A 17,352-nucleotide genomic window follows, 5' to 3' on the forward strand; every position below is an offset into this window, starting at 1 on the left:
CAGCCCAGGATGATTTAACCCCTTGAGATAAGGGTTCATAATAAAAAAAGACGACTATCTTATCTCTAGAGATTTTATGTAAATACATATCTCATCTGCTACTAATACTGAAGAATTTCCTTTGCTAAACACAATATGCTGGGGAAGGAAGGATTTTCTAGTGACCTCTTATGAAGCCAGAGGGCAGGCAGCTGTTCTGGCGTAACTTTTTACTCTCCCCTGCAAAACAGATGAGTACGAGGTGGTTGCCATTTTGGCCAAGCCCTGCTCCGGACGGGATCAGTGGGATCGGGGTTGCAGCTGAAGGAGCTGAATGCAGCAGGTCACTGACCACCACCCCTCAGGTTAGGGAGAGCTTCTTCCTCAGGAACAGCTCCTCTGAACCCGCTGATCTGAACAGTACCCTTCAGAGGCTGCAAAAACCTTTCTTCTGCCTTTCCTCTCAAGCTACACTGGGACTGGGAAAGGAGAAAGAGCAGAAATGAAATAGCGAGAGGGGGGTGTAAAGGAGTTTAACATCCTCCCCAGTAAAGACAAAGTTGGTTTGTCTTGGCAGACATCCTTGACTTGTGCGGAGCAAGGTGGTGTTGGTGGGCAGAGGGAGAGAACTCAACATTCAAGAAGCTGCAGATGTTCTCGAGGAAGATCCCTCTTTACCTTCACTGGGAGAGCGGTGTACTTTATTTGCAAAAAGTGCTAATTAAAAGCATAAAGCCATAATAAAACTGCCTTTCTTACATTTGATTGATTAGGAATTTACAATTTCTTAGCTTAAAAAGCTGCAGTGCAAGTTAGTGTTTGCTTCATGGGGACCCTGTTTCAGTATCCTCTCCCGCAAGGACGCAAAAAGACCAAAGTCAGCAGCCAGTGGTCTTGTCTATATACAAAGCAGGCAGGCTGCCCCAAGCACTGAGGCCAAAAGACACTCAAAGTAGTAAATAAATACACATAAAACAACTCTAAAAATGGGAAATTAACAGCATTGATTGTTTAGAATTAACAATCCATCTTATTACATTAATCTTCACATTTTAGCATCTTTTTAACCACTATACAAAGTTGCTGAAGTTACTCTTTCTTTTAAACCAGCCATACAAGAGCACAAAGCACGATGAATTTTTTTTTTGGCAAAGTAACTTGCTTTCAGAATATAACGTACTTTTGAATCACAATTTACATCTAGCAGGTGTGCCATGCTAATACAACATCCTCTCTTTCTTCTCTCACTGCATGCTGCTGGGAGCAAGACACGTCAGAGACCTTTCCTAGTTTCAATTGCTCTCCCGTAAATCCTTCTTGTAACAGTTTATTTCATGCAGCCTCACTTGGGTCAGCTGCTCCTCACTTCTGCCTCAGCACTGTCTTGTTTATGGCATTACTCTGGTCTTCAGGATAAGCCACATCAGCCTGATGTGCTTATAGAACAACAGATGTTACGTGCTCTACATTTACCCTCTTGCAAGCATCTCAGGAGCGTTTCTCTACTCCTTTTACATCCTCCTGTTTACTTTTTCCCTGCTTACTTCCTTCCTGCTTTTACCATTAGAATCCACAGTAGATATCTGAAGAGGAAGAAAGACGACACTTGTATTCTCCAATCGCATGCACTGACTTTCCACTCATATGGGAACTCCAGAGTCTTACATTTTTATTTTTCCCCTTGCAAAAATATGGCTAGATAAGACTTATACCTTTTACCTGGAACAGACACAAGGGATAACTAATTAGTCTGGAGAAAAGTGAAGCCCATATTTTTTTGTGGAAGTCCTCATTTTCTTCTCCCTGAAGACCTCCTCTTTATGAGGCTGAGACTTGGAGCTGTATGTGGACTAAAACAGGAGAAAGCACAGGCTGGACCCTCAACCTTCATCTGTGGCCTGGCACTCACAGAGGAACCAGCAAACCACTGCAAACCTCACACAAAGGCCAGGACTGCCTCAAGTCCCACTCCACCGCCGCTGTCCTGGACTAGCATCAGCTCAGCGTACGTCCCAAAGCAGCCAGATTTCAGGAGCTGGCTGTGCAGCCAGGATCACGTCATGTGAGAGGAGCCCATTCCAGCACTACAAGGTCATTTATGCACAGGCATTTGATCTATACCCCCAAGTACACTATGTTTCTTAGGCCTGACAGACTATAAAGAGTGGTTTCCTCTCTAGCAGCTTGCTCCCAGCTCTCAGCTGTCTGCACGCATAACGCCTTTCGTACATCACATCCAACATCTACACCTCTTACTACCTGGTGCATAACAGTAATAAGCACCACACCATACCGGTTCGCCTGCTTGTGTACACCCCACACCTCCTACCCAGCAAAAAAACACTACTGGCTCACTCTGAAATACAGCAAGGCACTTTGATGGATGTTAAAGCCTTTGTGCATGCACAGGCAGGATGCAAATCCACCCCCTCCTCACATTAGCTTGCCTTAGGGCCAAACGTAGACCTCAGCAATCTCCCAAGCGAGGATGAGCACAGCCCAGAGCCCATCACCTGGCCTGCAAAGAGCACCAACACAGAAGGAACAGACCAACTTCCTTAGAGCTTCATACTGGTTACAAAAGTCTGCGTTTTACTTCAGTGCTTTACAGAAGTATTTCTTCCTCCCTGGGAAAGAAATCTTTACTAGTCACATTGCATGTGTTAAAACACGTAAGGTAAAATCAGCAGTAGTGTCTGTAGAAACACAGCAGAGAAAGAATAATAGAAATCCCAAAGCAAACAAAGCCTCCTTGAGAAGCTAATGGTCAAGTGCAGAATTTACCAGTGATGTTCCTGCTCCCACACACAGTCGTAAACGTCAGGAATCATCTCCCAGAAAACGCACAGGCGAAATGGGTACATATGTTGCCCTATTCAAGAGAATTGGGCAAGATCTGGGCCCAGGCAGTTTGTGGTTTATATGACACATTAAAAATAATAGTAATTAAAAGAACAGGAAGGTGGAACAAAGAAGAAATTCAAACCATAAGCTGGCAAGTGGTCCTGGATCCATCCCAGCAAACACTACTGGCTACAAAAAGCAGAAGGTCCCACCAGGTTGCTGTGTGTTCAGATAGTCTTGCTGCCACCACTGTGCATTGCAGGTAGTTTTCTCCATCTCTGGGAGGAAAAAAATGTCCTTGTACAAAACTGTTTTCCTTCCCCGATTGATGTCAGATGAGCTCCTTCAGTGGCTCATTTTCACCAGGAAGCGTGCCGTTCATCTCAGGGGAAGTCTCAGTGCCCAGATATCCCAAGAGGATCTCACTGCGCCGCCGTGACAGCTGCAAAATGTCTTCTGCCAGTGACTGCACTGTTGTGTATCTCACATTGTCCAAATCAAACATGTCCTTCAGATATTGTACTATCTGGTGCTGCAAAGACAAAAGGAAGGTTTACAGTAAGATCTCCTCCCACCTGCCAGTATCAGCTGCCCAGACTGCAGCAAGCAGAGAATCTCATGGAATTTTGCACATCTGCCATCCAAACAAAGATCTCCTTTAGGCTGGGTATTATGTTTGTGGCTAGATCCCCTCATGCCTCTGAAACAGGACAGCAGAGCTCCTGAAGTCAGGAAAGCAATGCTGATGTCCATGGCAATATCCATGCAAACATCTAATGCACGTAACAAAGCTTCTCATGATATTATCTCCAAGAACAACAGGATTTAGTCTCTAAGATCAAATGAGTAACTTGTAAGATCCCACGTGTGCTTAGACAACATTATTTCAGCAAATGCAACCGTGATCTTTTCCAATACTGATGGTACAGATTGATCTCATCACACATTTATTGCTATCAGCCATGGTAAAATGGTTGGGAATTTTTATCAATCTGCATCTCAAAAAACACTGATTAGAAGGCCACGTTTCTTAATACCATGTCAAAGCCAGCCATCAAAAGCAGACATCTACAGCTTTAAGCCAGAAGACAGCAGGAGAGAAGGTACAGAAAAGCCACCTTACCTTGAAGAAACTGCAGACTTCAGATAGCTGCTGCTTGGGCCCCAGAAAACCAAAGGCTAGAACAGGACTGACATGCTCCGATACGGAGTAGAAGTGAGAGATAAAGCCATCTGGTACCTGCCACAGGGAAGGGAAGAATTAGTCAGTCTTGGTTCTCAGAATTAGCAGCTTATTCCATATCAGCTACCAAATTCCATCCCAGAAAGCACTGTGCTTCAGTAACTGAAGTTAAGAGCTACTTAAGAACATCTCGTCCTGCAGAATTACATTTGTCTTTCAGATCCCTTAAAGGATGACTGGAGCTTTCTATCTTCATGTTTCTAAACTACTATTTCAGGAGGAAAATAAATAGAAAAAAAAATGAGAGGCAGGTAGCAGGCAGTCTTTACAGACTCAATTTAAAATCTCCAGACCAAGCTAGGAAAGGGCATGCAAATATCCAAGACAGAGCTACTGGACAACAGCACCAGTACAGCTTCCAGTGCTCTCGTTGCTCTGTACCATCTCACAAGACAAACCCAGTTATACCAGCTGGTTGTGGGATGGGAGTTGAAAACTTGCCAGAGGCCACAGACCCTGTGGCAGAACTGGAGTGGTGAAGTTGCGGCTTCCTGTTCCCCAGGCCCGTGAGCCATCTGCTGTCATACTTTAGAAAGTCACAGATTTGAGGGAATCGCATCAAGGAACAGCTAGTCAGCAGTCAGCGCTGGGAAGTGGCGAAGCACATGAGCCATTCATTTTGCTGCCAGCAGGGAAACTACAACTCAGGAGCAGCCCCTTGTAGCTTGGTGTCTGTGACCATTCCTACGGTATTGTCAGCAGGGAGAGGGAATACCAGACAGACGAGGGAATACCAGACAGCTAACATTGTCTTTTGAATCCTCACATTAAGAAAAAGGAGAATAAACTCGGACTGATTCAGTAAAACACTGGCATGGCACTGGAGCAACGATGGCAGGACCCCACTGCTCTAAAGCATCACAAAGAATGCGATTCAGTTCAGTCTAGTACCACTTAGATTCTGTATTTAGTCAAAATCTAGATGTTATCTTTCCAGCTAAATACATTAGATTCTTTCCCTTTTAATTAATTTGGCTTACCATCAGAAGTCTCCTTTTTGCTTTCAGAACTGACCAGCAGGCAGTTGCTAGAGCCTACAATTAATGAAGAGAGACCATCAGTTACTGGGATTACTTTTCAAAAAAAACCAACCAACCAACCAAACAAAACACGTTTACCAACACACTGCCATCAAAGTATCAAAGCAGTGGCCCTTTTGTGCCAACAACTCTAGAATTAGTGAGAAAAATCAAAGTGAACTGGAAGCAGATTTGGCCACTCCAGATCCATTTCAGAAAAGCCAAAGTGTTTTTGAAGATTGCTAATATGATCTGACATAGCTGCCAAACACCCCAGAATGCAGACTGTAAGCAGACAGCTGTTAAAAGGTGCTTCCCAACCATCTTCTTAGTCTGTGAAACTAATCAGTCTTAAATGCAGCTGGGGGCCGGGACTAGAGGCAAGTGCTGCTATTTGAGCCTCTGTGGTACCACCAGAATGAACGGCCAGGTGCAAAAAACCTCAAGTGTTTTTCCCTACATACGCACTGTCATCTTTTAACATCTCCATGGCATCACTGATAAATGCTGCTAGAGAAGCAAGTCTGTTGGAGCCAACCAGATGCTTTCCTGTAAACAATTTACATGTACCAGAACACTGTTGTTTAGTGCTTCAGGAAAGCACGGTATTTCTAAACAGAAAATTCAGCTCAGCTAGGACAGCCAAGTTTAGACTCTTCTCTAGCTTTGGCACTGAGATCTTGTGCTCAGCACAAGGACCACAGGTTGAACGCACCGTCTCCTTGAAGCTGTCAGAGAGCCATCGGTTGCGCAGCACAGCCAGCACGGAGGACGGAGGGTTCTCCAGATCCTCAAAAGCATCCATGAGGATGAAGTCCAGCACAATATCAAAGAAACTCATGCACACCACCTGTCAGAGAACAGAACAGTCTGAAAAGGAAACAGGTTTTAAAAATAGAGACGGACTTTACTCTTTTGGTTTGAAGCATGTAATGAGCTGAAGTACACAATGTACAACTGCAAAATAATCGTATTTCAGCAGTTCTTTCATTCCTGGGCCATTCCTACGTTCCAGTATCTTCCAACTCCTCTGCAACTTTGTAGAGAGAATGTCTTTACCAACCCCTCTTCCCTCCAGCTCCTGCTGAGTGGTTGGCCAGGTCTCTTGCTTCAGTGCGTAATGCAGCATCTCCTCATAGCTTTCCAGAAAAGCTTTGGGATTCTGGGAGAGCAGAGAAACAAAACACTTCAGAAGGTACAACAGTCGTGGGCACATTTCACCAAAGTCTGACTACTCTATTTTGAGTTGAACATCAACATCAATGCCTGCGACTGGCTGAAGTTTTTAGCCAAAACACTCTTTTTGCAGAAAGAGAATTTATTTATAGGAGGCATGGATGGCACCAGGCTCAGCACCTACATTGCTCCACTTTCTTCAAGGAAGTAGCTAGAGACACCTGTACGCAAACTGAGCCACTAAGGGACTAACGCTGTGCGAGCGACAAGCTCCCTGTTCAGGGGATGACCATGACTAAGCCAGCGATCTGAAAACTGGTATGTTATCGATGGAAAGGTTTGATTATCTTTTCCCTTTCCTGTGCTCCCTGAGAGGATGCCATTGCTGATGCACCAGAGCCTCTGTTCGCTCCTGTGGGGCACACAATCAAACTATGGACAGGGGATGCACAAAGAGGCTCTTTCAAGAGACTTTGGTTACACAAGATCAAAAGCACAGGGATTTTATTTCTCACAATAGTGACCAGCATACAGATGAAGTTTTCTTCTTCCAACACACTGGACAAACTCTGGGCTGGGATGGAGGTACAAATGTCCCTTAGTCGTTACACAAACTTCCTACCTTTTCAGCTTTTGTCATCAGTCCTATCACCATTTGCTTCCCAACCTCCCCAAAAAACAGTTGATTGCTTTCATCTTCCAGCAGCTCCTGCAAAGGGAACATAAGAAGTCTCCTGTGAGCACCAACACCCACACAAATTCTGAGTTGGGAGCAAAAAGGACAGGACACAGAGCAGTGCAATGCTGCATGTACCAGTATCATTAAACCTTAATAAGCTGGAGTCTAGAAAACAAAACTGCTCTCTCCAGGAAGTGAATTTAATATTAGGCCGAAAGACTGGAAGCGGCAAGAATGGAGGCACAGGAGCCACAGGGTGCCAGTGGGGCCAGGGCATAAAAGCTGCTGTTCAGGCTCTTGACTGACATTGCCAGGAAGAGGATTGCAGTAAGGAGAAGGAAACCTTGCTCCCTCACCTCAGAGGTTTGACTTCAGCCCAGTAAAAAGCTCTTCAGTGGGAGTATCAGCTTCTGGGCAGCAATGAAATTCCCAAACTTTAACTTTCCAGAACTAAACCAGCATCAGGGGCTATGTAACCACCGCTCAAGCTGGGCACAGGGACCAGGGGATTCTCTCCCTCTCCAAATCAAATTCATCAGGATGGGATTACAGAGTTTATAAGCAAGGGGAGCTTGGGCTGCTGTTGCTTCTGCTTTCACTGAGAGGCAAAGATTTCACCCCTGCACAGGCAACAGAGAACGTGCTGCTACAGCAGTGTGCCACAGGAAACTGGGAGCCTCGAGCCGTTCTCACCTGGAAGGCTTGCCTGACGCAATGCAGCTTTGCGAGGAAATCCTGGTCACTGTAGCAGCCAAGGAGCTCTGTCCTAGAGGGAAAGGGGAAGGACTGCATAAATTCCAGCTCTTTTGATGTTTGTGTGCCTACCAACTACGGTCCCCTAAAAAAAAAAATAATAATAAATAAATAAATTCCCAGTCTGTGCCTAGGAGGAAGAAACAACTGCATTCCCTTTGCACAGCTCCCTGGGCTACCGCAGTGCCTCTGCAGAGACTGTCACAGCACAGGACTGTGCCAGCCAGCCACACAGCACAGGCACATCTCTCATTATTAATTTTCTGGGATAATTACACTTTCTTAACACGCACCCTAAAATCTAGGGCTAGTTCCCTGGGAAGTCCAAACCAGCAGGAAAGATGCTAAGAGTTTCCGTCCCCAAAAGGTTATTCTGGTTACAGGGCTGCTCAAAGGCAAACTATATGTTTACACTCTCAAAGGAGCCTCAACGCAAGGACCCACAACTCCAGCTGGCACTTCACCTCAGTGTTCGGCACGCAACTTTCCCTTCTTTCACTAACTGCAGAGCTTCTTCATATGCAGCTACTGGCTTAGAGAGGCGGAATGGTATTTCCTCGAACTGGAGAGAGTCAAAGAGCTGTAGAGGTGGCAAAAGCACGGGAAGAACAAAATGATCTTGTTAAATATTTGCAAATACTCAGAGACTGCACACAAGCATGATGTGCCTTCTTCAGCTGGCAAACTTTTGTCAGTGACAATCATTTCATGCAAAGATACTTGTTTTCCCAACAGTTTCAAAGCTGTCTCAGCTCTGACACAGCTCAATATCCCCTAAAATTTACAGAACCAAGCCACATTATATTAGATTTACAGTACTTTCCTAGCTGTTAGCACATGTTTTCTACAGTAGATAGGAAGATGACATGGAAATACGGTTGGAGAGGGCTGCAACATGCCCCTAATGAAAGAGCTTTTCCTAACATCTATCATGAACCTCCCAGCTTGGGGCTGTTGCTCCATGTTGTATCATCTTTCTCTACCAATACATGTTTGTGCCTCCCCTTCAAGCAGCTGGGCTACTCTACACAGCTGAAACTAAGTCACCTCTGCTGCAGAGAAGAAAGAGTCCTCGGAAATTGAGCTGTCTTCATCATCCGTCCGAAGCCGCAACGACCCATCCGTCAATGGAAGCATTAAAGTTTTCTCTGGAGGAGAGGAAGAAGCTGCATGTGTTGGAGCTTATGGACTACCATTCCTCTTAGCTCCTGTGCTCTCTCTCCCCCACCCCCACAAACAGCACTTTGTCACTACTTCATCGCCTAGCTTAAAGAAAAACATAAAACCAGCCAGGAAACTGGCCGCCTAATGCATTTGTAAGCCAGTTTCCGTACCCAGATCCAGCAGCATGCTGTCTGACGGAAGCGAAGACCCAAACTCTTCCTGGAGGTGGTAAGCTCGGTGCAAGAGGGACTCCAGCTTCTCAGCAAACTCCCTTTTCTGGGACTCCTCCTTGAACATACATAAATGCCACTCTTAGTTAGCCAGCTGGGCAGAGACAGATTGACAGCACAAATATGGAAGGAAATTTTCAGTAAAATAGGATTTACAGTTTGCAGATTAAATGATTAAAAAAAAGAGAGAGAGAGAGAGAGAGTCATTAATCCTACAATGCAGCTAATAACACAAGGGGAGGGAAGCTTCTACACAGCCTATTCAAACCTTCTGGCTTTTTAGCTTTACTATTTTGCTTTCCTGTTGAAAAAGGAAGAACAAACTTAAGAACTTTAACCTGCCATCCAGAAAAACAGGTATTTTAATAAGTATCAGATCACTTAATTCTCCTGACTTGTGACTTTAGCCTAATTTCAAGAGGGAATCACATCAGAAAACCTGTGTTGAATACAGCAGAGTATCCAGAACTGGATAACAGAGTAAGAGTCCTTGGGTTAAGGTGCTGGGCGTAAGCAAAGTTTGCTGTAAGCAGCATGGGAAGACAATAAAAAAAAATAAAATAAAATAAAAGAGGAGAAACATAAGACTTACACAGCATCTTGCCTTCATGCCCCTGTGTCTGCATAAGTATCTTGCCCAGAAGACAGAAGCATTAACAAGAAGCACAGAATCTATTTTGATAATGAATCAACTGGTTTTAGTCAGTTTTAGAAATACTATAGGGCTCTTCAAGGAGAGTCAACAACAAGAGAATCCAGATTTGACTTGGATAAATATTATCCACCACAAAAGGCAAGCATCCCACATGCTTACTACACCAGGCCCAGTTTATAAGAGGCTGGGAACACTTTTTGCCAGCAAGAACTCCTGGAGTCTTGGGAGTTTAGCTCCTTTCACATTCCTGAGCTATAGCTGCTCTTTAGCTGCGTGATTGTCACTGAGACTTTCTAGTTTGGATCTCTTCTTACCAGAGGTCTTCCCTGCATAGTTCTCAAGTCCAAGACAACAAGGCATTGTCCTAAAATACTTGCTTCTGTAGCTGTAGGCAGAAGGAGTTACGCATCTCCCTGACCCACCAGCTCACTGAGCAAGGGCATACTTAGCTCCTACCGAGTTACCGCTTTGCTTTACTCATCAACACACGCAGGCAGCTGGCCTCTGCTTCTCCACCCAGCTTCCCAGGAAGTGACAGTAACCAGCAAGATGTCCACTTTCAAATGCATTAAAAAGTTACAGACAACACTGCCAGGCAAAAAGCTATTTCTTTCTTTCCAGTGCTGTATTTGTTACAGCTTTTTCCTACCACGGCCTTTGCTGCTGGAAGACTTGCGTGACAGTGACTGACACGATGCTGGAAGGTGGGTAGAAAAGCTGGGGAATGAGGGGGCGAGACTTATTAAAAAGAAAAAGAAATTAAAAACACCCACTCACATTGCATAAGGAAGCCGCAGCTACAGACAGCTCTTAAACAGAGTCTGGCACAACTCTGCCCTTAATTTGCTCTTCTTTTAACCTCCTAATTACTGCTTCCAGCACCCAGGCTAGTCTTTCAGCATGATCCCCAGCTGGCAAATGCAAGGGAACAGTGGGGACCTACCTCTGGGATGTTCTCAGACATGCTCTCTTGCTGTTTCTTGCTGTCCCAGGGCACGGGGGTGCTGGTGCTAGCACTGTCCCTCTGCCTGATGGTCAGCGCCTGCTCCCACTTCTGCAGGGCCTCCTCAAACAGCTCCATGCCTGGAAGTGCAACCAAATACAAGCTGCGAGTTCCACACCACTCAGGAATAAAGCTGTAAGAGCACACATCTTTGCTCACTCAGACAATCCAGCAAAGAGGGAAGCCTCTCCCCAGCTGATAAGAAAGAATGAATGTATTGCATTTCTTTCTCTTTTAAATATGGTTTAATTTGGATTAGAAGTTAAGCAGAACATCCCCAAAGTGTTTAAAACATCAGCCATGTTATTTCCAAAATACTGTTGTCCACACAATGTGAGTTTGTTACTCAAATAACAGTATTTTGGAAGTAAAATATTCACTGAGAAATCAGAAATGTTTCCTTAGGAGAAGATGGGATTTTTATAATTAACAAGCGACTGAGTTTAAGTTGAGAACGGAAGAGAGCTCTCTGTTAGAGCTCTACATCGAGCTGCTGATGCTCTCTGCCAGTTTACACCCTCTTTTTGCTCTCACAGTGATAAACAACCCCCCTAGGGCGATGTCACCCTTGTGCTTGTTTACCTTGAACATAGAGGCTTTCTGCACTGGAATCACCAATGGCTCCAGCATCCCCCATTGCCTGGGCCTCCCACATCCCTGCTGATGCTGGTGTTGGACTGGAAGAGTTGACTGCTACCATCTGCAGGAAAGCAGCAGAGAGCAGCAAATGCCTTTTCAGTTCTCTCCAAGGGTAGCAGCATTAAGAACGCACAACACCAGTTAAATCTGAACAATAAGCCATTTCCCTTCCCCACGTTTGCTCTTGTGCTTCCCCACATCGGTACTCCCTTGCTGGGGAAGGGGAAAGTATCAAGGGTTACCTCCCCCTCCCCTCAACTGCAGAGCCACACGGCTCCGAGAGGAGAGGCAAGGTGAGAAGTCCTCCCCTTCTCCACTCAGTACCACAGCAGTGTCTCTGAAAGCACAGAAAGTTGTGTGGGAAATACCTTCCCACCCAATTTACACTGAAGCTTCATTAGGAAATGGCAAGCTGTACAATAGTGAGCGCTGACAGAGGCAACAGCCCAAGCAAAGCAATCGCTACAAAGGTGCAATAAAAGTTTGTATCAGCCCCAGCTGCCGGTGCAAAAACCACCGGAAGTTGGGGGAAGAGACCGCAGTCCAAACAAAGGACCAGATTACCAGCAAAAAAACACACCTGAGGACTTTGGCCAGGGGGATCCTTGCTCTTCTCTTTGTAACCAAACCTCCTCCTGAGAGGGTTCAGTGCAAAGATCCACACAGCAAGTTCTCAGCTTTCTCCAGTTTCACACTAGTGCATCAATGTCTTTGAAAGTCTGACCCAATAAAGTGCTGGGTTCAAATGCTAGCAGTGACCAGTTTTCATGTGGCTTAGAGAAAGATGTCCAAATATGAGCCTGATGCTAGAAAAAAAGCTACAATAATCGTGTGGCAGATGAGTTCTTGCCCTGCCTCCATTGATTAATCTCTGTGGAGTGTTAATAAATCACCTTGAGATCCAGAACCGCAAATCATCAGTTCACTGCTGCTGACATATTTACTAGATGGCAAAGAAGAGCCCCAGGAAGCAGACGAGCGAGCAGGCAGAACCTGCAGCTGTGCGCAGGATGAGCTGTTTTCCCACCAAGTAACATGAAAGCAGTGTGAACGGTGTCACAGACGCTCAGCTTCCACACAATGAAGGAGCTACGGGCACGGATCTCTCTCAGGATAGATATCCCCACCCATGCACTGGCAGTGGAAAAAGGAATCTAGATCGTTTTTTATCTAAAGAGAAACAGACTTCAGCAACACAAAACTTGGACAGCATCTGTGGGAAGGGGGAAGCTGCGAGCAAATAAAATGGATGCGAGTCCCCGCAGGAGGAGGGAGACCAGAGCTGGATGCAGCTTGGTCCGCACAGACACGTTCCATCATATCCCAGTAACCCCAGGGGAATACTGGTGCAGAGCCCAGCACCGTGCCGGCACTGCCGCCTGCTGGAGACACGCTTTGGCCAGCGTAGATTTTTGGCAACTTTCTGGTGTTTTAACTGTACAAGACAAGCTAAAATACAGCAAAGCCTGCACATACTTAGGGCGCTGCTGGCCAACAGCTCCCTTCAAAGCGGTGATTCTTTCCCCCCTTCCTATCCCAGCACTGCTAACCAGCCACCGACGCTGGCTGCTCTGGCAGGTGACGCCGAGGGGGTGTTTCGCAGAAAATCACAATGCGTGAAGCTGCAGCAGTTCCCTTCTGCCGCCCACTGCTCCAACAGCAGCACACGGGGCTTTGAGCGATGGGGATGTAAAACAGGTCTTGAAGCCACAAAAGCTCCCCAGTGCTTTTGTGTTTGGTCTCACAAGAGGTGGATACAAGCAGTGATGGCTTCTTCTGCCTGGTCAAGCTTGAATTACTTGTATTTATAGGTTGCTTTTGGTTTCAGAGGAGGTAAATTACTAGGCTGTGTTCTCAACCTGCACTGTTTCCCAGTCGGAGCTATCAGATTTTGGTAGTTTTAACAACCAAGCAACCTGAGAGCAGCCCCAGCACAGGAGGTCTGTGCTGGCACAGGGGCTGCTGGGCCACCCAAACCTCCACCACAGAGGGAAGCAGACAAGCTCCCCGTTGCTATGAGACCTAGCAACAACCCAGCCTCACTCCTTGAGGGAGGCAGAGAGCCCTGAGGAATCATGGCCACGTCCCACATGCAAGTCCCTCCTGCAGCCCCTTGTTAGCCAAGGAAGTGGGATGTACTCCAGGGCTCTTGGCCACAGGAAAATTCTGTCACCGTGAGGTTAATATCACAACCCGCCCTACAATTATGCCGTAACCTGTTCTGCTCCAAAAGCTTTGGCATCCTTCCTCGGCCAGTGCAAGCCCAAGGACTTGGTCATCTTGTTACAGGGAGATGCACTTGTATCCCCAGCCCAGCTGAGAAGGTCCTTACCGAGGCGAGGCTGTGGGAGGAACTGGAATGTTTGCTGGGTTCGATGGAGGAAATCCCACTGAGCGTGTCATTGCTCTTGCTGCCAGGACTCTGGACTCTCTTGCTGGAGTATCCTGCAGTTGGGAAGGTCACACAAAAACAGGATGTTAGGCCGGGTTGACTGCAGCTGTGAATATGCAGGGAACATCGCCCTGTCAAGTGTGACGGCAGATGGGCAAAGCAGCATCCAATACCTAGAAATGAGTCACGGATATCCCACATGGTCTATTTTGCTCTGAGACACTAAGAAAGGTGGTATCAGTGGGGATCAGAGGCGGAGGAATGAATATTTATTCACTGCTTATGGATGGCAAGAGGCAAGTGGAAAGCATCAAGAAGAAACTCCTCCAGCTCCCCTGAGGCCAGGCAGAGTATGGATATCGCTCCCTTGGTTACTATTAAAAACACTTAAAGATTTTCATATGTTTCACAAACAAACGCTTAATCCCTAAAGTGCTTTGCTGAGGGCCTGGGTCAGTCTTACCCCAAAAATCAATACAATCAGGTGAAGAAGCTGCCCAAGGTCCAGGAGCTGCCGCAGAGCTGGACGGACACTCCCAGCTCGCCAGCCTGGCCCAGCCTTGCCGACACGGCTGCACGTGGGATCCCTGGGTCAGGCATCATATAGGCATTGCCGAGATCAACGTGCAACCAGGTCACTGTGTGCTCCAGGCTGTTATTATCGGGGAAGCATGGCATAACAGGTCCACAGTCTTTCTGTAGGAAGGGGGATGGGAACTGAAAATCTTGGCAAAAACCTCAGTGTCCCTTTTTTCCTCCCAAGGGGTTTGAGGTCAGGGTCTCTCCCTTTCCTCTGCTAACTCTGTGTCCATGGCACTGTGCTTCAGGCTTCTAATTTCCTTCTGCATCGATGCACTACACAAACGGCTTTGCTTTCCTCTCCCCCCAGCTGTCAGGAACCTCCCATTGCTGTACACCCTCTTTGCTGCCTCACAAAAGGCTTTTGGGGGTCTTTCCCTTTTTGCACGGCCAACCTTTTTTCACGGAGGAGACCCTTCTGGTTGGCAAGATGGGCACAGTGATCCCTCCAGGCTTAAAGCTGCACTTCTCCGGGGCAATCTGCTTCTTTCGACGACGACGACGCTTCAGCTGATGAGCTGCAAGAGCCAATGCAACTGTCCCGAGAGCTGTAGCAAACAGCACCTTGCGTAGGCCTGGAGAGAGCCGCAGCTGAGAGAAGACAGACTTTAAACACAAGAGATACAAAAGAGCGACAATGAAAAACCAATTCTACCACCCTTTTTAATTTTTTTTAAAGCAGTCTTAAACATAAGACACCTTGGCATTCCCCCTCCCGCCCACAAAGCACAGCCCCTGCTACACAACTAAGACTTAGCAGCAGGGAAACTGCAGAGCATCATTTTCGCAGAACCTGGAGAACTTGGTCTCAATTCTAATTTCCAAAACACACTGCAAAATTTGCACACAGTCTGTAACAGGTGAAATCTGAGTTACCTAAACTCAGCTCTGAAACCCTGGTATGCAGCTGAGCTTTATTGCCCCAAGTGTTGCATCACTACAAGTGGGAAATATATTGCCCTCCTTTAAAACAAGTCTTTTTTTAGCACTTTTGACAAAGAGAAAGGTTGAACCTGGGCACCCAGGGAGGGATGTGGGAAGCCCTTCTCTCCCCACTCCAAGTGCCTCCTCAGCAGCTCTCTCCCACCACCCCAAACTCACGCAAGGAACGCGACAGAAAAGCCTTTCCCGCTTGCTGTACCTGCCCAAACGTTGTGTAAACAAACACGGGGATCTCTGCCACGGTCATTGCCAAGGCCTGGATGATGGACATTCCCTCTGTCCTTCTAAATGCCATGTCTGCATGAGGACCTCAGCACCTTCAGGGGCCACAAAGGGGAAGGGCACTTGCAGATGCTGTGTGAGCTGCTCACAAAGAAATACAACTTTGCTCTGATATCTGGCTCAGAGCACTGGGGTTGGCCTTCATCCAGCAATCTTCCTCCTGCAGTAAAGAGAAGAATCAGGTGAGTGAAGGGAACACACAACCTGTGCCTCCTTGTACTGCACTCCACAAACCACACACCAGCTCACTTGGAGCATGCTAAGGCCAAGCAGGAGATTTGAAGCATCTTCTCACCAACAGCAGCAAATTTTTGCTTGTCCTACCAACCACAGGGTCAGATTCCCAAGCTGCTTTACAGTAGCAGCATCCTTGGACTCAATTTCTACTGTCAGAGATTTCTACATGCACCAGAATTGACTGCACATGGGTGGAGGGATTTTGTTTGCAGTCCTTATTTTAAAAAAAGAAAAAATCCAAATAACCACATGTAAACTTTAATTGTCAAAACTCTGCTCCCATACAGTTTTCTGTGCCTCAAAGACCTGCTCAAGAGCTACCAACCAAAGGGTGCTTGCCCAGGAGATTCCAACACTGCTTGATTTTACGCAGAGCTTTGCTGGGAGCTCCGGAGGAGGGATGTGCTTCACATCAAGGACAGAGCTACGGAAGAATGCATTGAAACCAGGGGTGATCGTCTTTTAAACGTCACAGAGTTATAAACCGTTTGGCACCGCTCCCTGCCAGGCCAGCCTTTGCAGCAAGCTGCCCTCGCCGCAGCAAGGGGATGCTGCTCTTACCCGCGTGCAGCCGCGCTCCGGCCACGCTGGGCTCCGGCATCTCCCCGCAGCGAGAAGATAAACCCACCCCGGGTGTTACGGCCGTGTGAGGACCCCCTGCTCCTGCCTGACCCCACGGCTGACGGCCACCTCACACCCCACGGCCTGCGGGCTGGCGTAACCCCGTTTGGGAGCCGCGGTCAGAAATGCTCTCAAGGTGGCTGGAGCCCGCAGGGACCAGACACGGGCGACAGGCTCCCCCCGCAAGGTTAAACGCGGCCTTTTGGCCAGAGCAGAGACGAGGAGAGCAAAGTGCAAGAGATCTGGGGCGCGGAAAACAACCGGAGGGTTACTGGGCTCGGCTGGGGAGAACACACAGCACGGCACCAGGGAAACCCCCCCGTCCGGGGCACCCCGCCACAGCCCGGCCCGCTGCGGGCTCTCACGGGGAGGCAGCGCGGGCACCCCCAGCGCGGGGCTCGAACCCACCGGGCAGGCAGGCCCCAGGCAGGCCGCTCCCCGCGGGACAGCCCGAACCAGCACCGCAGCGAGCTGGGGCCCTGTAAGCGGGGCACCCCCACACCCCTGCGCCATGGGGTCCCTCGCACCCCTGGGCGTCCCCCGGGTCCCCTGCATTCGTGCACCCCGGGGCGCCACCCACACCCCAGGTACCCCCAAGCCTCCCGCACCCGTGCATCCCAGGGGTCCCGTACCCTCTGCACCCCAGTGCGTCCCCCCCGCCAAGCCCCAGGCCCGGTTCCACTCGGGGGTCCCCGTTTCTGCTCTCCCCCCACACCCTCGATGGTGCGGCCCACCCGGCACCCGCGAGTCAGCGCGGGCGGCACCACTCACCGTGGCGGGGGGGGCGCGCGGCCCTGCTCGGCGCCCTCTCCCCCCGCCGCGCGCCATGGCCGCGGAAGGGCAGCGTCTCCTTCCCCCGCGCCGCAGCCTACCCTGGGCGGGGGGGGCGGAGCCGACGGCGGCGGGGCAGAGCCA

At 48.1% G+C, this 17,352-nt stretch overlaps 1 protein-coding gene across 2 annotated transcripts; it reads right to left on the minus strand.

Moving 5' to 3' along the window:
• Positions 1 to 964: 964 nt before the first annotated feature.
• Positions 965 to 17,315, minus strand: MIGA2 (mitoguardin 2). Of its 2 annotated transcripts, none has more exons than XM_086763975.1 (16): positions 17,209 to 17,315; positions 15,497 to 15,739; positions 14,751 to 14,946; positions 13,717 to 13,829; positions 11,328 to 11,445; positions 10,686 to 10,825; positions 9,028 to 9,145; positions 8,741 to 8,841; positions 8,158 to 8,273; positions 7,634 to 7,706; positions 6,884 to 6,970; positions 6,149 to 6,247; positions 5,801 to 5,935; positions 5,047 to 5,100; positions 3,947 to 4,063; positions 965 to 3,355 (listed from the first exon to the last, which is right to left on the minus strand). In XM_086763975.1, the coding sequence occupies exons 2-16, from the start codon at positions 15,590 to 15,592 to the stop codon at positions 3,155 to 3,157; spliced, it is 1,764 nt and encodes a 587-aa protein (XP_086620101.1). In that variant the 5' UTR covers positions 15,593 to 15,739; positions 17,209 to 17,315; the 3' UTR covers positions 965 to 3,154. The 2 variants fall into 2 exon arrangements, with proteins under 2 accessions (XP_086620101.1, XP_086620100.1); XM_086763974.1 differs by having other exon boundaries at positions 14,751 to 14,961.
• Positions 17,316 to 17,352: the final 37 nt, after the last annotated feature.

Source organism: Chlamydotis macqueenii, chromosome 20 (genome assembly GCF_036417535.1).
Source record: "Chlamydotis macqueenii isolate bChlMac1 chromosome 20, bChlMac1.mat, whole genome shotgun sequence".
NCBI lineage: Eukaryota > Metazoa > Chordata > Aves > Otidiformes > Otididae > Chlamydotis > Chlamydotis macqueenii.